Genomic DNA, 22,385 nt, shown 5'->3' with positions numbered 1-22,385 from the left:
CTAATTCTGTCTACATTTCATAATTGGCTTTCTGCAATAGAAAGAGCTTTCCTTTTCCTCCACTTACATACATATACTTATATATGTGTATGTGTATGTGTATTTACGTACACATGTATGTCAGTGTAGACTCATGATTCTTATTTTACTCAATGGGTTATGTTCCTTTACTGTCATTATTTATCTTGATGCTCACATTGTCCTAGATTTGGCAAGTGGGCACCCCTTTAAGCTGCCACTAATGTGTCCTTTGTTATGTTCCCATCATTCTTTGAGTAATTTATATTTTAGTTCAAGAAGCTTTTCTCTGTCTCAGCACTGAAATCAGTCATTTCTCTAAGAAGTCCTGGTTTCTTTTGGTGAATAATGGTATTTTGAAATGAATATTTAGGGGGTGCCTGGGTGGCTCAGTCATTTAAGCATCCAACTTTGGCTCAGGTTATGATCTTGCAGTTGGTGAGTTCGAGCCCCACATCAGGCTCTGTGCTGACAGCTCAGAGCCTGGAGCCTGCTTCGGATTCTGTCTCCCTGTCTCTCTGCTCCTCCCCCACTCATGCTGTTTCTCTTTCAAAAATAAATAAACATTAAAAAAAATTTTGAAATGAATATTTAGGTGTTAGGGTTCTTGGGGTTCTGTGGGCTTCTATCTGCCATATTTTTAAGTGTTTTGTGGAAAAAAAAAAAACAATGTAAGGAAGCTCTAGAGACATGAAGCTACCTAGCCTACCATCTCATCTTGAGTCTAGGAAAATTCATCTCATTTACATGATTTTAGTTGAATACAAGGTTATTATAATGAGAGAGAAGGATGGAATAAAATACTTCTGGAGAAGCATAACCACAAAAGAGATGAACACTGTGTCACATAAAAACATTTCAAAACAAGCTAAGAGGAAGTAGTAACAATGATAGAAGCAGTGAGAAAAAGTATAAATAAAATTTGTAAAAATTCAGAAATGAGATGATTGGAGAAAAGGAAGATTTGAAAAGAGAAAAAGTAAAAGTTAGGCAAGAACTAGAAATATAAAAAAATATATTAGAAATGAAGACTAAGTTTATTAAAATGAACACAGGAGCACATTTACCATGGATAATATCTGAAGAGAAATAGCAGATGAAAAGGAAGAAAAATTGCAAAATAAAAAAGATATGAGAAAAGAAAAAAGACGGGGTAAAGTCCCTAAAGAAAACGGCAACAGAGAAACAATAAAATACTATAAACTATAATTCAAGAAAACCTTACTGAAATAAAATAGGACTTGAAATACATCTAGAAAGGGCTCACTATGTACAGGGGAAAATCCAGTGAGAACAGCTACATCAAGATGTGTTCTAATGACACTTGGACTTCAAAGTAAAAAATAATCCTAGGCAAAAAGTCTAAATTTCTTAAAAAGGAAGGAAAACAAGATTATTTCAGACTAATTGACAATAGTGCTTTTCTTTTTTTTTTTTTTAACTTTTTTTAATGTTTATTTTTGAGAGAGAGAGAGAGAGAGAGAGAGCGTGAGTGGGTGAGGGGCAGAGAAAGGGAGACACAGAATCCAAAGCAGGGTCCAGGCTCTGAGCTGCCAGCACAGAGTCTGATGTGGGGCTCGAACCCATGAACTGCGAGATCATGACCTGGGTGAAGTCAGGTGCTTAACCAACTGAGCCACCCAGATGCCCCTTGACAATTGAGCTTTTTGATAAAAAATAGTAGGGTAACATAGTTAAGAAATTCAGTAAAAGAATCTATGAGACAAGAGTTTTACATCTCGTCACACTGAGCTTTAGGTGTAAAGGCCATATGCATATTGCTATGAAGATATGAAGATTCAGGTTCCTTTGAGCCCTTCCTAAGACATCCACTGGAGACTGAACTTTAGAAAACCCAATGAATGAAGAAACATCAGCATAAGAACTGTTAATGAAACATTAAATATATATGTAGCTATAGAACTTGGAACTAAATGAAGGGTATGAAGGAGACAGTGTAATATATAATAGCTACATACTATGACAATGTAGATACAGTGTCACTATAAAAATGTGGGACAGCAGAGTAGGGAGGGCATGTGCGTAGTGGTAAAGCTCACTCACTGCCTTTTTTTCTTTTTTTAAAAACCAGCTTTATTGCAGAGTAATTTAATTGCCTTTTATTTTTTTAGCTAATTACCTTTTAAATGTTAATTGAGAATAAAAGGCTATTGCCTGAAATGAGATGGTGAGGAAGAAGAGAAAAAAGAAGTTTTGGCTAATGTTACTGCTGTTTATAAAAGAATAGGAAATAGTCCAAAAATAGAACTAAAGTGTTATACAAAGGTATTAGTATAAAGGGAACGAGGAGAATAAAAATCCAAACCTTTCTAAATGCCAAAATATAAATTTTAAAAAGAAAAAAAGAAAAAGTATATGTTCAAATAAAATAGATAACATAGTGAAAGACTATTATATATACATACACACACACACCAATAATCTATATGATATTTAACAATATGACAGAATTGAAGCCATACCTATTGATAATATCCATAAATGTCAATGGGCTTACTCTTCTAAAAGTAAAAAAAAAGTTCAGGTTGGTCCACAAGGCAAAGCCTACTTTTGTGCTGTTTATAGGAGATATACATAAATGGAAAGATTCTGAAAGGGTTAAAATACAAGGATGGACAAAGATAAATCAAATAAAAAAGAAAGTAGGAGTGTCATTCTTGGTATTTACAAAGGTAGAATGCAGATTAGAAAGCATTACAGGAGACAAAAGGATACTTTATAATGAAAAAAGCTGCAGTGCCTGGTAAAAAGAAATGGGGACCATCTGCATACAGGCAGGAGCATTCTCCAGGATGTCTTATTTTATGGAAAGAGAAAATGTGTAAGAAATGAAGGAGGGGGAGAACATATGAATATGTATATGTGAAGTTCATTTTTTTTTAAATAAAAGGATAAATCATTTTAAAAAGTTACCTGTGGGGAAACAAGGGAATGGAATGAAGTGGGGAAAGGGATAGAAGCTAGATTTTCTGAATGCGTCTATTTTGTAGATTTGATTTTGGAATTATGTAAGTATTTTATAGAACTATAAAACATTCTAAAGAAATTTCTAAACAAACAAACAAACAAAACCCACAAAAACAAAAGCAGCAGAGAAATGTAACTGTGTATGGAGGTTGTGAAGTGACCTCTCAGACAACTATTTCGTTGGCTTTCAAATACACTAATTTAAAGTAAAGGTACATCCCTAATAGGGGTATAGCATAACAACAACAACAAAAGTAAGCTGTTTTTAGTAATCATTGTTGGTCGCAAAGTTGATACTATTTTGAAATAATATTTGGGTATTGTGGAATAAAGTCATTATGAAATGTATAATTAAGAACTAGGGTTTTCAGCAGGATAGAAAGGAGAGCTTAGGTATATGAAGTAGAAACAATGTCTTCATGAATTTGTATTGGCAGTATCCATATGAACTCCTAATCTGATTTATGTCTTTTAAAAAGGATCTTTATTCATTCTAGATACTGAAAAAAACTAGAAACACAAACTTAGTATAAAGAATATTTTTTTAAAAACAAGCACTCAGCACCCTAAGTATGATCTCTGAATACCATTTTCACCCAGACAAATTCGAGCTCCTTGGAGAAGGAGCTGGTTCTTGTACCGGGGCAGGAAAGGTGCCAGCTGAGCCTGGGACACCGTTCATACCAAAAGTGAGAAAGATGTCAGTGCCTGTTTACTAGGGTCATATCAAAAGAGACTCCTTCTGGTTAAAGACAGGACAGTGTGAGCATCAGTAGGAGAACAGCTGCGATGACCTGAAGCATATCGGGTGTGCTTTAATCTATAATTTCCTAGTGTGACTTTTAAACAGAACTCTCCTTGATCGCCTTTGGAGGATGATGGGGACGCCACTGACGATTTTGAAAGCTGGTAAATACAGGGAAAGATAGAGAATCAAACATATATCCTGCTTTTTTTCTTTGTGAACTATAACGCAAGGTAATGAAGTAGTTGAAGAAGAGAAATTTTTCTTCATAGAATATTTTTGGTTAGTAAACAAAAAAAGGGATGATGGGAAAATCACCACTTTTAGCCCTAACGAATCATGTATCTGTGTAGTGACCATTAAAAGCTGCTAACACCACAAAAGGAGAGACAACCAGACTGAGTCTGCTTCCTGATGGTAGTGGTGGAAGATTACGACTCCGCTTTTGAGCTGTTTTTGACTCCCCCTCAAAAGAGTCAAATCTGAATTTGATCAAGCCTGTAGCTGTAAACACTGATTTATACAGAATACAGAGGTCATTGGAACAACCGGTTACCTCCCACATGGAGGCTACCAGTAAAAGCAGACTCAGAAAAATGTTAAACAGACAAAAGGCTGTTTTTCAACAAATATGCTGCTAGAAAGAGAATGGGGAGATGGAGGGGAGAAAGAACATACACCTTAAAAGAGACTTAAGCAATAAATCAACCATTTGCAGTGTGTACATCTCATTGGGATCCTGATTTGATCAAGCAAATTGGAAAAAACTGTGAGACATTTGGGGGCATTTAAACATGGACTAGATATTTGATATTGAAGAATTATTAATTTTTAAAGGTGTCATATTGTGCTTACATAAAAAGTTATTTTTTTAGAAATACATACTGAGGGGCACCTGGGTAGCTCAGTTGGTTGAGCATCCGACCGTTTTTGTTTATTTATTTTGAGAGAAAGAGCACGCGTGTGTGTGTGTGCACAGGTGAGAGAGAGTGGGGAAGGGGCAGAGACAGAATTCCAAGCAGGCTTCACACCCAGAGCAGAGCCAGCAAGGGGGCTCGATTCCACTACCATAAAATCGTGATCTGAGCCAACATCAAGAGTTGGACGCTTATGTGATTGAGCCACCCAAGCACCCTGAGCATCTGACTCTTGATTTTAGTTCAGGTCGTGATCCCAGGATCATGGGATGGAGCCCTGCATCGGGCTCTGGGCTAAGTGTGGAGCCTGTTTAAGATTTTCTTTCTCTCTCTCTCCCTCTGCCCCTCTCCCCAGTTCATGCTTGCCGTCTACAAAAAACAAAAACAGAAACAAAAACCACTGAGATTATATTGGATGAAATTACATGATATTATATGATACAGTTATATCAGGAATTGGGTTCTAAATAATCTGTGGTTGGTTGGCAGAACATCTGTAAAGGACCAGACAGTAAATATTTTAGGTTTTACAGTCCATGTGATCCTTGTAACAGATACCTAACACTACCTTTGTGGTGTGAAAGCAGCCACAAACAGTGTGTAAACAAATGTGCATGGATGTGTTCCAATAAAACCTTATTTACAAAAATAGACAGTGGACCAAAGTTAGCCCAAAGGTTATTGTTTGCTAACAACTCCTGGTCTGGATGGAAAAGTTGACCATGAAGTGACAGTTGTTGAAGCTAAGGTACATGGAGATTCATTATACTATTTTCTCTACTTCTATATATATTTGAGAATTCCCATGATAAAAAATAAAGTAGTGGGGCACCTGGGTGGCTCAGTCAGTTAAGCGTCTGACTCTTGATTTTGGCTCAGGTCACGATCTCACAATTTGTGTGTTCGAGCCCTGCATCAGACTCTGTGCTCAGAGTGCGGAGCCTGCTTGGGATTCTCTTTCCCTCTCTCTCGTTGCCCCTCTCCCACGGTCTCTCACATGTGCACGCTCGCTCGCTCTCTCTCTCTCTCTCTCTCTCTCTCTCAAAATAAATAAAAAAAAATAAAGTAGTTAGCTTTTGGATAAAATTAGGCCGCTGTTACTGTATTCTCTTTTGTTTTGTGTATCCCTTTTATTAAACTAATTAGGAAGGAGCTTTATCTAGCTGGGGATTTTTTTAAGCTCTGAAAGAAGTAACATGTTGGACTTAGATATTAAAAGTATAAATGCACCTCTAAACCCATTTTCACTGGTTTAACTTCTCTGTATTAGGTTTTGTTTCTCTGTGTTCTGTAGCTGACATTATGAGTAATCACTCATTTATTCCCTCATCTAGGCATCAGAGACAAAGTGTCTGATTGGGATGAGTTTCTGCGGCAGACCCTGGTGGGAGCGTGTAGCCCTCCTGTTCCCCTGCTAGAGGGCGTGAGTATTACTGCTTGCAGAACCAGTGAGGAAAACTCTTTTCATCTTCAGTGATATTTCTTGTCCAAGGAATCTTAAAATTGGTTGCTCGTTTAGCACTCTAAAGCAAATAAGCATCATTACTACAGACATAGACAATGGGTACTGCTGGGTTTAAACGTATCCTCAGAAGTTGCCAACTGGTGCCTTAGTGCCTAGAATATTCCAAATTAGTTGCTGACACATAAAAATCTAGCTTTCCAGATTCTTTTATGAAGTTGGAAAATGTGGCCTTTTTGGGCTCTCTGTAACTGAGCAGGTGTTGATTCTACTTCAGGAATTTGTAACTCCCACCCCAGGTGGATTGAGACCCCCTTTTCTTTCACTCAGAAGACGCTGGACCTATCGTATCCTTACCACCTATCTTCTTCCAACAGTCCTTTTAAATTAGAGTAGCTTTTGAGCTTGTTAGTGAACATAATATAGGTTTCTTGTCTTTGTGAAATCAGTTTATTGGTTATGACATTTCTAAGTTCTGTTTTGTCGCTTTCTGTCCTACCACTTACATGCTTTGTGGCATATGTGAAATGCAATGTATGAATGTTCCAGTTTCTCTACATCTTTGCCGACACTAGTTACTCTCTTTTGGTTATAGCTATGCTAGTGAGTGTGAAGCGGTATCCAATTTTGGATGCACATTTTCCTAATGACTAATGATGTTGAGCATCTTTTTCTATACTGTTGGCCATTTGTATATCTTTTTGGAGGAAATGTCTTTGCCTGTTTTTAAATTGGGTTTTTTGTTTGTTTTTTTTTTTATTACAGAATTGTAAGAGCTCCTTGTATCTGATAACAAATCCAGACCAGATATATTTCCAGATGTTTTGTGGATCGTCTTTTCACTTGTTTGACGATATTGTTTATAGCACAAAAGTTTATTTTGATGTAGCCCAATTTATCTGTTTTGTTGCTGTTGCTTATGCTTTTGGTGTCATACCTAAGAAGGCTTTGTTTAATGCAAGGTCACAAAGATTTACTCCTATGTTTCCTCCTAAGTGTTTCATAGGTTTGACTCTTATGTCTAATTCTGTGATCCATTCACATTCCTCCTTTAAAACTCGATTGGTAAATACTCTCCCGGCTGATCTTTATATTTTATACTCAGACTCATTTCATTATGCTTAGCCAGAGCCTGGCACATACTAAGTAAACAGTAAAATTCTAATGATGGAATGAAATCATGAACAATGAATTAATAGATACCCAGCTCTACATCGACCATGATTCTGACATTCTAATACTTAGCTGTGAATGTGTTTCTCCATTTGTTCGTATGTTCTTTTGCATACATATGAATATGTGAGCAGCGTCACAGAGCAGTTCTTATTAGGGGGAAAAAGTAAGTTTGAATATTAAGAAATGACTAAGTGATAATGGAATCAGCATTCTTTTCTATTCTTTATTGTAGCTTTTAATGTATTTCTAGAGAGTGATAATTAAACTTTTTCTTTCCATCAGCATAATCAAAACACTGTGTTCATAGGAACATTGTTGTGAAATGAGTGAAAAATCAGAAACAACTGAAATGCCATCAGTAGATAAGTGGGTAAATTACTGCTCACTTATAACACAGAATATCAATAAAATGGTCTAACACAATGAAGAGGATTTATATGTATTATAATAGAAAGAAAGCTGTGGTGTATTCAGTAACAAACACAAATTAAAAAAGAGTATACAGTGCTCCCATTGTTCAAAAAATATAAGATAGACAGACACAGGTAGATACTGACTTGGGTGCAGAAAACCCAGTGTCAGAGTAAGACTAAGTGCTAAGTAAGACTTAGTAATAAGACTCAGTAACGACGATATTTTAAAAATTCTTATTAGATGAGACTATATACCATAGTCTTAGAGATCTTAGAATAGTTTCATTGCATTGTAAGTAAGATTTTCTATAAGATAAACATTTTCATATCATCTAGAAATAATACTGTAGAGACTTGTATGATATTAGGCCATTCAGTGACATGACTTTGAGTGGATAAAAATATAAAGGCTAATCTGAGATAATTTAAAACTTGACTTTTTAGAATACTGTGTTAACTTCTCTTAATCATTTTACATCTTGTACCTACAGCTCCGTAATGGGAGGAACCCTTTAGATCTCATTGCCCCGGGCTCCAGGCTAGAGTGTCAAGCTTTCCGGGACTTGTTGAGCACTTGGATCGTTACGGTAGTAGAGAACATCGGAGGAAGGCTGAAGCTGCGCTATGAAGGACTGGAAAGTTCTGACAGTTCTGACTTTTGGTTGTATTACTTGGATCCATTTCTTCATCACGTTGGTTGGGCTGCTCAACAGGGATATGAGCTTCAGCCCCCATTAGGTGAAGAGTAATAGGACTTTTTAACTTTAACTGTTACGTTATGGTCATAGTATGTTTTTATTAATGTTGATAAGACTGAAAAACGCATTACTCTACATATTACAAAAGCCTTTGTGTAATAGAGATATTTCAAAAAAATGTGTATGCAGTTTCGTGCCTATTTTTTTGTTTTTTGTTTTTGTTTTGTTTTGTTTTGTTTTTTTGGTTTATTAGTAACTTGCCACACATATTGATGTACTCATGGACTCCTGCCTCACCAAAATTGAAGAAAAATTCTCTAGGTAGCATTTAGATACATATAGGAGTAGTCTAGGTCTTGGTTCAAAGTGGATTAACGTGATTAAAAGAAATAACAGTGAGATCAAAACGGGAATGACTGTTTAAAGCAAGTTTGGACATTCTGTTATTTTGTGGCCTACAGCAATCCTTATAATCTCCCTGTAGGTATTTTCACCAGACTTGCTACCCACGCTCTGAATAGGGGAGACAGAGTACTGAAGTTAAGATGCAGGTTCTTTTGAATGAAGATGGTATAAGTGGGCTGGAGCCCTTTCTTTTCCCCGTGGAAAGTGACTTTTTGTTTACACGAATGCTTTCAAAACAGTTATAAAGTAAGTTCTCCTCATTTAAAACATCCTGTCTTGTTTTACTAAAGCCATCCAGCATCTAAAGAATGAAGCTGAGTGGCAGGAGATCCTGGCCAAAGTGAAAGAGGAGGAGGAAGAGCCATTGCCATCGTACTTATTTAAGGTAAGAACAAAAACATGATGGATAGTACTTACCTCTCACAGTGGGCTAGGGCACAGTAACCCCGGGTCAGTGAACACGCTGTGATAGTTGGAGGAGGAAAGAGGTTTGAAGTTTGAGGAAAGAGGTTTGAGTGATGGGCATCCTGTTTCTCTTTTAAAGGTAGTCTAGGTTTTCTCCCAGAGTTCTCTTAAAGTGTTTGAGTCTTGTCTTTTCCACTTGTAACTACATAGCCCCAGTTGTTATAAAATAAACTTGTTTTCCTCCAGATGGCCTTTGTGTGCCAAATAGAGTAGGAGTACTTCCAATACTTTTTTTTTTGAATAATTTTTTCTGAATAATTTTTTTTCTGACTAATTTATTCAAGGAAAGAAAATTACAGGATTAAATTCTTTACCAGAAGTTGGACAGTTATGTTATTTTAATTAAGAGTAATATTCTGCTATATATGAGTATAAAATTAATGTGAAAATACTATAGTTTTATTCCCTCTTGGTGTTTGCATTTCAGGACAAACAAGTGATTAGCACTCATTCATTCTCTGTAAATATGAAATTGGAAGCTGTGGACCCCTGGTCTCCTTTTGGGATCTCTCCTGCTACGGTTGTTAAGGTAAAATGGGGGCAGCTCTCTTGGTAAGAATTCCTGTCAGGGTGACTGGTTTAGGAAAGTGGTAGTGTTTTGATCTTCAGGCTCTGCTGATCTGAGCCATGTTTCTCCTAAGCTGTGAGGCTAGAATGACTTCTGTGCACATTTTGTATTTGTACTGTCCAGGTCTCTGCGGCCCGTTCCTTCTTCTGGGCCTGCTCACCCCAACCAACCAAAGCTCGAGTGCCAGAGTAGTGGGGTGTGTGGTCTTGGGAGCAGGCCTTACTGAACACTAGAGGGGACTTAACCTGGCAGGCAGCTTGCAGTGTCTGAGAAGTACGGGCACAGGCATCAGCGTCGGTATCCACCCAGGTGCAGGGCTCACTGGGTGAGGGGATGTTGGGGAAGCAGGTGGTCCATGTCATGAGATCTGCCCAGGATTGCTCCAGCATGGAGTCCAGACTCAGACTTCAATCTTTTGGAAGGCTGACTAACGTAAGGCTCTGGTTGAGAGTAACCACAGGAGCTGGGCAGGTTGTCAGGCCCTGGTTACTCAATTACTAGAACTGAGGCCCAAGAGAAGGGGTTAGTTCGGCACTGGAGCAGAAGCCCATTTACCCAGAGTAGAACCAGAAGACTGGCATGACTGGAGCAGAAGTTGCTTGGATGCTGAATCATCTGATTGGTCGAGATTTAAATTGTTTTGCTTTAGGAGAAGATTATTTTTGAACAGGGAGGGATTCTCAACCTACAGTGGGGTCAGAAGGCCCTATCTGAAGTCTAAAGGGCTGTTGGGTGGCCAGGAGCCAGAGAAGGTTAATAAAACCTTTTAGGCATTTGAAACTCGGCTAGGATCCAAAAATTTAATATACAAGTGTGGCCGACTCCTCACTAAACCTAAACTAAATTGTGTTTGGAGCCCAAGTACTTAGATTTGAGCCCAGGTTCTGCTGCTTCTTTGCTGGGCAAAATGGGGCAAGTTATTTAACTTCTTTTTAAATCCAGCTTCCTTATCTGCAAAATGAGGTTGATAATGGTCCCTACCTTATTAAGTTGTAAGGAAGATTAAAACAGAATTGATGTGTGGAAAGCATTTAATTAAAACAGTGCCTGGGGGCACCTGGGTGGCTTTGTCGGCTCAGATCATGATCTCACAATTCGTGAGTTCAAGCCCCATGTTGGGCTCTGTGCTGACAGTTCAGAGCCTAGAGCCTGCTTTGGATTCTGGGTCTCCCCCTCTCTCTGCCCCTTCCCTGCTCGCGCTCTGTTTTTCACTCAAAAATGAGTAAACATAAAAAAAACAAAAACAAAAACAAACCAGTGCCTGACACAGAGGTAACATTTATTGAGTGCTTAGTGTTGCTATACCCACTGTGTCTATGAAGTTTTGTAACATGTTTGTCTATGCCGAGGAATGACACACACACATATGTGTGTGTATACATACACATAAAACCATTTGTCTGCGTTGTCTGTTCAATTGTATGTGCAGGTTTTTGATGAGAAGTACTTCCTGGTAGAAATGGATGATTTGCGACCAGAGAATCACGCACGGCGATGTTTTGTGTGTCATGCTGACAGTCCCGGTCTTTTCCCCGTGCAGTGGAGTCTGAAGAATGGTTTACACATCAGCCCCCCTCCCGGTATGTAGTTGTTGTTTTCTGAATTGTCCATCAGGGGCTTCTTTTTGAAATGGCATTTATCTCCCTCTCTCTCTCTCTCTCTCTCTGTGTGTGTGTGTCTCTCTCTGTCTCTCTCTCTCTTCATGCCCCAGCTTGTCCTCAACATTTTTTGGGTCCCAAAACAAGTATAAGTGAAGGCCTCGATTCCATATATTTAAATATTTGCAAGTTATAAGTTAAGCTAAAATGATTAAGTCGAGTTACGTTCTGTCCTCCTACCTTGACAAATATATCTTCATAACACCTGGGGTCCCATGCACGTTCTTGGTTGGCCCCTCCTATGTGTGTCATGAGGGCACAGAGGAGTGTGAGAGTAGGACACACAGAGAGTGTCAGCAGGGTTGGGAGTTGGTAGGGGAGGAGAGACCTCAGAACCAGAACTCGGAGGTAGGAGGCAGATATCAGATGACTTTCAGGTTTCTGGGCATCCGCTTGGAGTGCAGCTCTTCAGACTTGAGAGGGAGGTTTATGATTAAGAGTAGGACTCAGAGAGGCTGTAGGTAGGAAACCAGCAACTCATTTTCCTGGTGTTTGCAACTTTGCAAAATATCTTTGATCCTTTAATCAATGCTCTTAAATATGATTTCGTTGACCTTGACTGAAATTTTTAATAATTATAGCATAGAATATCTGGACATGTTAAATGTTTATCTGCTTTTTATATCAGCAATCAGATTACTTGATTGGAAGTCTGTGTATCCTTTATTAGTAGGCTTTGGGCAAATACAACTTCGCTTCTTAAACGGTGAGTGCTGGAACACTGGGCTGGAATTGCTCTTATGTGTTAACAAGAGTCATAAACTCAGAACTTGTGCTGTTTATTCAGCCTTCATTCATCCAAAAAACATTTATGGAATGTTTGTTATGAGCCAGGTATTGGGCGTGTCTGTCACTGGGGAGGCAAAAGTGAGTATGATGGTTCCTTCAAGGAGCAAGTAGGAGAAACAGTAATGGAGCCTCCCAGGTTCTCTCATCAGTGAACACACAGTGGGCACACCTGCCTGGTGGTGGTGGCAGAGGGGGACATGACTACAGGAGGAAGTTCTTGCTTTGCTGGAAGACTCTGGACATCCCAAGTTCTTTATCTTACCGTTGCCTTTGTGTGAAAAGGAAAAAACAATTATTAACGATACTGGAGCTTTCAGCTTTGTTACAGACAATCATCTATCTCTGTAAGTAGGAGGAAAGTAGTGGATTATGTCACTGGAAATGGCAGCTGGTTTACTGTGAGGAATAGAGGTGGAGGCAGAAGTGGAGTAGGGGGGACATGGTAACAGTCTGAGTTGGGCAGGGGAGGGACTGCAGGGGCCGTGTGGCTATCAGCTGGTGTGGTGTGGTGTGGTGTGGTAGCCCGCTGTTGCTCAGCTCTGCACGGTGGAGAGCTGGTCCAAAACGGTGGGGCAGCTGGGCAGATAGTGTTGCCAGGGCATCAGATCTGAGAGGCTTCTACCAAGAACCATGGTGGACTTAAGCAGACAGTTAAGCTCAACTTTTTTCTTCGGAAATGACTTCATGATTCAGGTTACAAGACGGCGTTGCGCTTCTGTACAACATGAATCTGGAAACAGTGCTGAGACTTTTATGTCAGGAGTGGCTAAGATGTGTAAGGACAGAGCTTCATGAGGGAAGAAAGATTATTTGCTGTCCCGTCCTTTAGAGCCTAAGTTGGAATAGAATGGATAGTAAGACTGGATTTATTAGTACAAATCAAATCCAGTCATAACTGTTTTAAATTCTTTTGGTAAACTGCTAGCAGCTAATCATATAAAATATTGTGGAAAATAAATGCCTAGTTTGAAGCTTGAAAGTTTAAAAATTTATTCAAAGTGGGACGCCTGAGTGGCTCAATCTGTGTTAAGCCTTCTGCCCTTGATTTCGGCTCGTGTCATGGTCTCATGGTTCATGAGATGGAACTCTGCATAGGGCTCTTCTCTCTCCCTCTCTTTCTGCCCCTCTCTGCACATCTCTCTCTCTGTCTCTCTCTCTCTGTCTGTGTCTGTCTGTCTCAAGAAAATAAATAAACATGAAAAACAATTTTTTTAATTTATTCAAAGGATTTTATTGTATTGCTATAGTTTGACCAAAGTTGATCTGTTTTAAAACATGAAAAACGCTTCTGATTTATAGGGTGTTTTTCCTCCTCCTTAAAAAGAACAAAGTCCTCAAATTAGCCAATGAGAAATTGTGGGTGGATATCTGGGGGAATGGAAAAGCCAGGCAGGCATGTGTGGTGTGAATTTTTGTTCTCATATTCTTACCTAGGCTACCCGGGCCAGGACTTTGATTGGGCTGACTACCTCAAACAGTGTGGTGCCGAAGCTGCTCCCCAGAGGTGCTTCCCCCCGGTGAGAACCCTGGTCCCCTCGCTGCCACGCTCCGGGTCCGCTGGGGACTGCTGTGCTTTTCACGCTCGTATGCTTCGTACTCAGTCCCCTCGCTCAGCTCAAATAAGCATCTCATTGATTGTAATACAGTGGTGCAAGGAAAATTCATCGACTGTGGAAGTTAATGAATTTTTAAAGTTTATCAGGTTTTTTATTAGCTAAAATCGTGAATTTTTTTAGTTCATAATTATTTTTGGTTGCTTCAAAATATGAAAAAGTGTTAAGTGGAAAGAAATGGTTAAACTTATTTAAAAATACTTGTATGAAAATATTACATGCGTATGGTTTACAACGCTAAATAGCAGTAAAAAGCTCACAGCATAAAGCGGTAGGTCCCTGTCCCATCCCTCTCCTTGGTCTCCCTTCCCAGGAAGATTCGCTCCTATTGTTCTCACTGTTGTTCTGATGCTTATACTTAAATAATTTTCAAAATAGTATGCTGCCGTCTTATGAGTCATTGATTTTAAACATGTCTATGTTATGGTAAGTGAACACTTAGCTATTTTATATTACATTTTTCCTCAGTCTTAACCCACCTCTTTCTTCCTATAATTTTTGATTAAATCTGAATTGATTATTTACACTATGATATGTATTCAGGTATTATTCACAGCCAAGCACTGCAGTATTTTATGGTTTTCTCTTTTTTATTTATCCTCAAGTTAATAATTGCCTTGTTTTTTCATGGCTTAATTTTTTCCGTTTCTATTGTAGTTCTTCCCACACCTTCCAGTAGCTTCTCCTAAGTCGGTCACATCGGGAAATCTGTCATTCCCCCCCCCCCCCAATTCTATGAAACTTACAGTTTATTTGAGGGGTGGAGGAAACATTAATTATATATGTAGAAATTCCCTTACCTGACTCTGTCATTGAAAGTCATCTAAATCAGGGAGTCATCTTTTGATGAAACAGTCTATTTTAACTTAAGATGTATAAATCTGCATTCATGTGCTAATCTTTTGGTAAGGCCTTCCCTTTGCATATGGGTTGTCATCTCGTGTTCCCTTGAGTCTTTTCCTGACATGTACCTAACATATATGCTGTACACACATGTGTATATACATCACATACACCCTAGGATTTTTTAGTACAGTGAGAACTCTTGATACTTTGAAACAATATGAATGCAAAGTTCTCAATTTGTCATTACTTTTCCGTTCCCCTCCCCCCCCCCCATCCTTTCACACTTGTCTTGCCCACCTGTTTTGGCAGCAGTTTCCTGGTTACTCCCACGTATTGTTCTCAGTAGCGGCTATAGTTATATGTGGGTGTGTGGTGGAGGACGGCAGCTGTCTCACCAGTAGGAACCCAGGAGCACCAAGAAAAGGCTCTGCAACCAACCACTTCTGCCGGCGTCTCAGGTTCTGCCATTAGCACAGGTTGCTTTGGCTCCCTCCGCCTCAGGAGTGGGCCCTGACCAAGAGGACTGTGAAGAATGCAAGCATTTGTGCCTGGGTCCTAGTTCCATGTTTAGAGCCAGATGCTCGCATTGCCACCCTGTAGCCTTTCCCAGAAGTCTCTTTGGTCCAACTAGACCTGTGTATATTTTTGCTGTTTAAAGTTATTTCTTTGTATTTTAGGATAGAAGGGTTAAAATGCAAGATGTTCCCTAGGCATGTTCTTTTTTCCTCATGTCCATGACCACTTAGATACCCTGATGTAGGAACTTTGTCATTTCTTTTTTTTTTTTTTTTTTTAATTTTGTTTTAATGTTTGTTTATTTTTGAGAGAGAGAGAGGGAGACACAGAATCCAAAGTAGACTCCAGGTTCTGAGCTGCCAGCACAGAGCCCAACATGGGGCTCAAACTCGTGAACTCTGAGATCATGACCTGAGCTGAAGTCAGACGCTTAACTGACTGAGCCACCCCGGGGCCCTGGAACTTTGTCATTTCTAAGATTTTTCTGAGAGACATCCTTCTTAGCAACCTCCATTCTCTCTTTCTTTAGACAGGTTGCTCACTAGACTTGCCATAAAATTTTAATCCTGGGAACTGTCCTTCAGTGCCACCCAGGGATTTGTCTTTCCCCTTTCTTAAGATTTGAGATTCCTGTTTTCTACATCTAATGGCCTCCTTCCTCTTTCTTGGTTTATTCCCTTGTTTTGATGGAGCCCATCTCCTAGTAGCTTCCTGAAAAGGAATGCAAGAGAGGTAAATTTTTATAGACTTCGCATGTTTGAAAAGGTCTTCGTTCTATTAACTTGATTGATAGTTTGGCTCAATGTGGAATTTTAGGTTAGAAGTTACTTTACCTGAGAATTTTGAAAACATCATTTAGTTGTTTTCTACCTTCCAGCGTAGCAGTTGAGAAGTTGACATCTATCTTTATTCTTGATCTTTTATAGATGACCTGCCTTTTACTCCTCCCTGAGGGGTTATAGATTCTCTTTGTCACCATGTTTCATAGCTAAGCCATGGCATGGCCTGTCTTCATTCACTTGCTGGGTTCTCAGTGAGCACATTCTCTATAGACACTTGTTCCTCTGTGCTGGGAAGTTCTCTTGAATCTCTTCTTTGATTTCCTTCCTTTCATTTTCTCTCTCCTCTTTTTCTGGAATTTCTTTTATTTGTATGTTGGCCCTCTCGATCAGACCTCTACTTTTCTTACCTTTTTCTCCTGTTTTCTGTTTCTTAAGTCTTTTTGCTTTGCTTGATGAAAGATTTCCTAAACTTTATTTCAGTCCTTCTTTAGAGTTTTTAATTTTTAATATCACATTTTTTAATTTTCCAGAACTATTTCTGTTCTCTGAATATTTATTTTTAGCAGTGTGCTATTCTTGTTTTAAGGATGTGATAGTTTTTCTTATCACTCAGAGGATGTTAATTACCCCTGCCTTTTGAGAAATTTTCTTCTTGCATAAGAAGTTTTCTCCATGTTGCTTGTTTTGTCTATTTTGGTCTCTAGCTTTCATATTTTTAGATGTCTGATAATGCTTGGTGGTTTGCTCCTATTTGAGAATGGGGGACTAAAAATAGATAAAGCTGATTGGAAGTTCTGAGCATGTTGGTGGGGATTGTCAACCCTAAAGTTCTCTTTAGGGTGGGGTCTGGCTGGCCATTTGTTGGAGACTCCTAACGTATCTTCACGTGTTTCTTCCCGGGCTTGTCATATTACCATAAGAAGTCTTTTCCAATCCCTGCCTGGAGGGTAGAGGCGAGGGCTGGACCTCTCAGCATCCCACGTGCAAACCCCTGTTTTGGGTGCTGCATACATGCCCTCAGTGGTTCCTGTGTCCTTCTGCCTTGGAGTCTTGTGTCCTATCCTCTCTGAAAGATAAATCTCATCTCATATACAGGAAGAAATGGGATAGTTTCCCTGGGGTGTGGAGACATGACCTAAGTGCTTCTTAAATGTTTTCAACAAATTAGTTCTAGATACTGTTCTAAATTTTAGCTTATAAAACGTTGCTGTTGTCTCCCGTTACATCCATACTAGTAGGTTTATGTAAAAAAACAAAACAAAAACCCCACTTTAGTTTTAGTGCTGTCAGAAGGAAGAGAGAATAATCAAATACAGAAATTCAGTTCTCCGTTTTGACCCAGAAGCTGCAGATTTTAAAAACACGTATTTTCCTTCTGTTCATAAGTGTCATTTATCCTGACTGACTTTCATGATCTACACGGAAGTAGGAACCAGGCAGCTTATCTATCGTGTGTTAGAGCCCTTTGTGGAAGGGAAGCAAACCAGCCGTGGGTGAGAGCCAATTGGTTCAGGGCACAGAGCCTTAGGTACTTTATTTATTAAAAACTCAGGGGCGCCTGGGTGGCGCAGTCGGTTAAGCGTCCGACTTCAGCCAGGTCACGATCTCGCGGTCCGTGAGTTCGAGCCCCGCGTCAGGCTCTGGGCTGATGGCTCGGAGCCTGGAGCCTGTTTCCGATTCTGTGTCTCCCTCTCTCTCTGCCCCTCCCCCGTTCATGCTCTGTCTCTCTCTGTCCCAAAAAAAATAAATTAAAAAACTTTGGAAAAAAAAAAAAAAAAAACAACTCATAATAACCCAGTGAGGTAATGTTCTCAAGGTCATCTGACAGATGACAAAACTCAGGCAAAAAGAGGTTCCACAGCTTGAGTGAGGTCACACAGGTAGCAGTAATATGGGTATACCTGACCTTAAAGACCATACTGCTTATAACACCAAGAGAGACAGACAGTTTTCCTTTGCTTCTTTAAGAAACAAAGCAAAATACATTTATAGCTTTAAGTGTTACTCTAGGGTTAAATATTACTTGGAATAATAAATCTCTCGGATCAGCACGAGTTAATACTGAGTATGTGTTTGGATTTGATTCAAATATTTTCTAGTCAATTACTGAGCATGAATTTAAGGAGAATATGAAGCTTGAGGCAGTGAACCCTCTTCTCCCCGAAGAAGTGTGCGTTGCCACCATTACTGCAGTGAGAGGCTCCTACGTATGGCTCCAGCTGGAGGGTAAGTGCCACACTCCTGAGAAGCCTTCCTGTGGCCCACTCTTCTGAGCCTTCCTGTTTACCCCTGTGATGTGACTTGTTAGACTTAGTCAATTAGCTAAATAGGGGCCTTGCTCAGAGACTTGTAATTTGTTGTCCTGGTTTTTTTTAAATTTTTCTTTAACATTTATTCATTTTTGAGAGTGAGAGAGACAGAGCATGAGTGGGGGAGGGGCAGAGAGAGAGGGAGACACAGAATCTGAAGCAGGCTCCAGGCTCTGACGTGGGGCTCTAACTCATGGACTGCGAGATCATGACCTGAGTTGAAGTCGGACGCTTAACTCGGACGCTGAAGTCGGACTGAGCCACCCAGGCGCCCCAGAGACTTGTAATTTGTAATGCAAGATTCTTAGCTAAAAACTTGAGTTTCAAGTCCTTGAGTTTCAAGTTTTAGGAAATGAATGTAAATAAAAAGCCTTCACTGCAGAGTCCTGTTTTCTTGAAGGGAAAGTATAAGGCAAGTGGCATGTGTTTTAATGTCACCAGAATATATGAGCATGAGCATTCACACGTATTTAAGAGAGAATATTTTGTTTGCCCTAACCAATAGAACCAAAGTGTATGTAAAATAGAAAAGACATACTGAAAGTAATATTCAGTGATTGAATGGGTTTGTGGCTGGAGAGCGTTACGTGAGCACTCAGCTGCAATTACTGAATATGGCCTGGGTTTCTTTTTTTGTTCGGCTACCAAACAGTCAGACTTGGTACCTACTGTTTCCAGTTTGTAGACTTGATATTTAATGCAGATGTCAAGGATGGTATTGAATACAGACTTCTGTGTAGTCCCTGCTGGGCAGCCTCACTTCCTGATTGGCACCCACAGTCTATGAGTACCAGAACCAATGTTCTTAGTGTGTGGAGCTGCCCCTGCTGCCTTTTGTTTCCCAGTTATTGCGTGGAACTGACTGTATTTGTCATTCAGCCGAGTGTTTCTACTGTTAGTTCCAGTTGCCTATTTGCTGTTCCGTAACTAGGGGTCATTCTGTGTATTTGCTCCCCACTTTCATTTTTATACAGTTATGCGTAGGGGATGGTTTACCCTTTTTTCTTAATGTTTGTTACACATGAACAAGTATGAATTCTGTGTAAAAGGAACTTATCGAAAGACTTTGTGTCTGCATTATTGCAACAGTAGAACATTGTCCAGGAAGTACTTTATGAAGAAGGCTATTTAATGGTCTAAAATTTTTTTTTTAATCTAAACAGGTTCTCAGAAGCCCATACCTGAATGTATTGTGAGTGTGGAATCCATGGATATATTTCCTTTGGGCTGGTGTGAAACCAATGGCCATCCCCTCAGCGCCCCTCGCCGAGCACGAGGTAGTGGTCTATTTCTGGGCCAAGGGGTTGATTGTTAAATAATCTGTCGTGTGGCTGCCATCAATTAGGATGAATGTGGACATTTCAGAGAAAAGCAGAGTGGTGTTCTGATTGTTTATTCCTACATAGGGAAATCACTTATTGCAACCTGCCTGGATTGCCTGAACAGTTTCTGTGGGTCAGGAATGTGGGCACAACGTAGCTGGGTGCTTTGGATCCAGGCCCCTTATGAGCCTGCAGTCAGGGTATCAGCCAGGACCCCAGTCATCTTAGGGCTCAAGGCAGGGAGGCTCTGCCACCAAGTGTACTCAGATGGTTGTTAACAAGACTCACTTCCTCGTGGCTTTTGGACTGAGGGCCTCAGGTCCTCGCTGGCTGTTGGTGGGAGTCTTCCCTCAGTTTCTTGCCATGTGGACCTCTTCGTTGGCAGCAGGGCAGTTGGCTTCCATCAGAACCAGCCAGGGAACAGAGCAAGGTTGAGGAAGGTAGAAGCCAGGGTGTTTTTGTAACCTAATCTTAAAAGTGACATCCCATCCCATAAAGTTTGTTTATTTTTGAGAACAAGTGAGCACGCCCAAGCAGGGAAGGGGCAGAGAGAAAGGGAGACAGAATCCCAAGCAGACTCTGCACTGTCAATGCAGAACCCTCCGCGGGGCTCAAACCCACGAACCACGAGATCACGACCTGAGCCGAAATCAAGAGCCGGACACTTAACTGACTGAGCCACCCAGGCACCCACCACCCTTTTAAAAACAGCTCTATTGGGATAGCATTTACGTAACATAAAATTTGATCCTGTTATTTAGTGGTTTTTAGTACGTTCATGGAGTTGTACAACTATCACCGCAGTAAATTTGACAATATTTTCATCATCTCAGAAAGAAACCCTGTACCCCTTGGCAGTCACCTCTTTGTCCCCCCAGCCCTAGGTAGCTACTTCTCTACTGTTTTCTCCTATATAGATTTGCCTATTCTGGACATTTCCTGTGGAGCCAAATGATGTATGATCTTTTATGACTGGCTTCCTTTGCTCAGCATGATGTTTTCAGAGTTCATCCATGTGGCAGTGTGTTCTCAGTACTGCATTCCTTCATATGTTTTAATACTATTCCATTGTAGTGATATGCCGCATTTTCTTTATCCAGGCATCAGTCAGTGGCCATTTGGGTTGTTTTCCGTTCCTAAGTCATTATGAAAAATGCAGCTGTGAACATTTGTGTACAGGTTTTTATGTGGACACATGTTTTCATTTCTCGAGTATAACTCTGTGTTTAACACTCTGAGGAACTGTTAGACTGTTGGCTGAAGTGGCTGCACCATCTTACATCCCCACCAACAGTGTATGGGGATTCTCCTTTCTTCTCACTACCCCAACCCTTGTTACTTTCTGGGTTTTTTATTTGTGTTTTATAATAGCCATGCTGGTAGATGTAGGGTGGTATCTTACTGTGGTCTTGAGTTGTACTTCCCTGATCATCAGCAATGTTGAGTATCTTTTCATGTGCTTATTGGACATTGGTATATCTTCTTCGGAGGAATGTCTGTTCAAGTCTTCTGCCCATTTTTTAATTGTTTTTTGTTGTTGTGTTGTTGTTGAGTTGTAGGATTTTGTTACATATTCTAGATATTAATACCTTCGTTATCAGATATGTGACTTGCAAATATTTTCTCCCCATTCTGTGGGTTGCCTTTTCTCTCTTTCTCGACGCACAGGAGTTTTAACTCTTAATGTAGTCCAATTTATAGTCCAATTTATTTTTTCTTTTGTCACCTGCGCTTTTGGTGTCATGTCTAGAAAATCATTGCCAAATCTGATGTCATGAAAGATTTTCCCTATGTTGTCTTCTAAGAGTTTTATAGTTTTAGCCTTTATGTTTAGGTCTTTGATCCATTTTGAGTTAATTTTTGTATATGGTGTAAGGTAAGAGTCCAACTTCATTACTGTGGGTAGTCAGTTTTCCCGGCACTATTTGTTGGAAAGGCTGTACTTGTCCCATTGAATGGTCCTGGCATCCTTGCTGAAATCAGTTTTTCTTTTGAATACCTTTTCCTGTGTAGAAAATATTCATAGGAGTCAACTGACTTGTGAGCCTTGAAAATATTATTTTTGGTCTTTGTGTAAAGACTCTTCGTACCCAGAAAATGTGCCTCAGTCTAGATATTCAGACATATCAGCACTTAATTCATAGTACTTACTAGTTAAATATACACAATGACCAGGTTTTTAAATGTGCTAATGTTAGCTTAATACATATAGAAACTATTCTTTTGTCTGTTTGTTTTTCTTGACATTTATAGTTTTGTTTTCTTCTTACAGTCCAGAAACAGAGGAAAATTGCAGTGGTTCAACCAGAAAAACAGTAAGTAATAGAATAGTATAACAGTATGTTTAAATAATTGACATTTGAAAATTAGAGTATCTAGAAAAAGAAATCACTATTTCAGAGAGTATATCTCATGTGTTATTTTCTCAGGTGGAAGCATAATTCTTTAATTCAGCTTTTGTTAGGTTACATATTTTTCCTTACAGCATATATGTTCTCTAAAATGGCATTGTATACGAAAGGGTAAAATGCCTTCTCAAGATGTTCCCCCCATTGGGTCTTCTTTGGCTTTTAAAGCCTGAAGGCATTTGAATAAGAGAGGAAATAGAATCTCTGTGCTGTTATTTGTTACGGAAGAACAGAAATTATAAATTAGGATATGACTTGTCACAGTGAAAAAAACCTTGAGGTGGAAG

At 39.6% G+C, this 22,385-nt stretch overlaps 1 protein-coding gene across 6 annotated transcripts in view; it reads left to right on the top strand.

Annotated features, from left to right (window-relative positions):
- Nucleotides 1–22,385, top strand: part of SFMBT1 (Scm like with four mbt domains 1) — a 130,799-nt gene that overhangs the window by 93,170 nt on the left and 15,244 nt on the right. For all 6 annotated transcript variants that reach the window (XM_049640694.1, XM_049640696.1, XM_049640697.1 and 3 more), the window contains 9 exons: nucleotides 6,003–6,091; nucleotides 8,211–8,457; nucleotides 9,113–9,207; nucleotides 9,715–9,816; nucleotides 11,285–11,435; nucleotides 13,737–13,819; nucleotides 18,159–18,285; nucleotides 19,532–19,645; nucleotides 21,963–22,005. In XM_049640694.1, the coding sequence (XP_049496651.1) occupies nucleotides 6,003–6,091; nucleotides 8,211–8,457; nucleotides 9,113–9,207; nucleotides 9,715–9,816; nucleotides 11,285–11,435; nucleotides 13,737–13,819; nucleotides 18,159–18,285; nucleotides 19,532–19,645; nucleotides 21,963–22,005 (1,051 nt within the window). The remainder of the gene's footprint in view (nucleotides 1–6,002; nucleotides 6,092–8,210; nucleotides 8,458–9,112; nucleotides 9,208–9,714; nucleotides 9,817–11,284; nucleotides 11,436–13,736; nucleotides 13,820–18,158; nucleotides 18,286–19,531; nucleotides 19,646–21,962; nucleotides 22,006–22,385) is intronic.

This window comes from Panthera uncia, chromosome A2, assembly GCF_023721935.1.
Source record: "Panthera uncia isolate 11264 chromosome A2, Puncia_PCG_1.0, whole genome shotgun sequence".
Lineage (NCBI taxonomy): Eukaryota > Metazoa > Chordata > Mammalia > Carnivora > Felidae > Panthera > Panthera uncia.
Note: the sequence above shows the minus strand (reverse complement) of the source record. Positions and strands in the feature narration are given on the sequence as shown.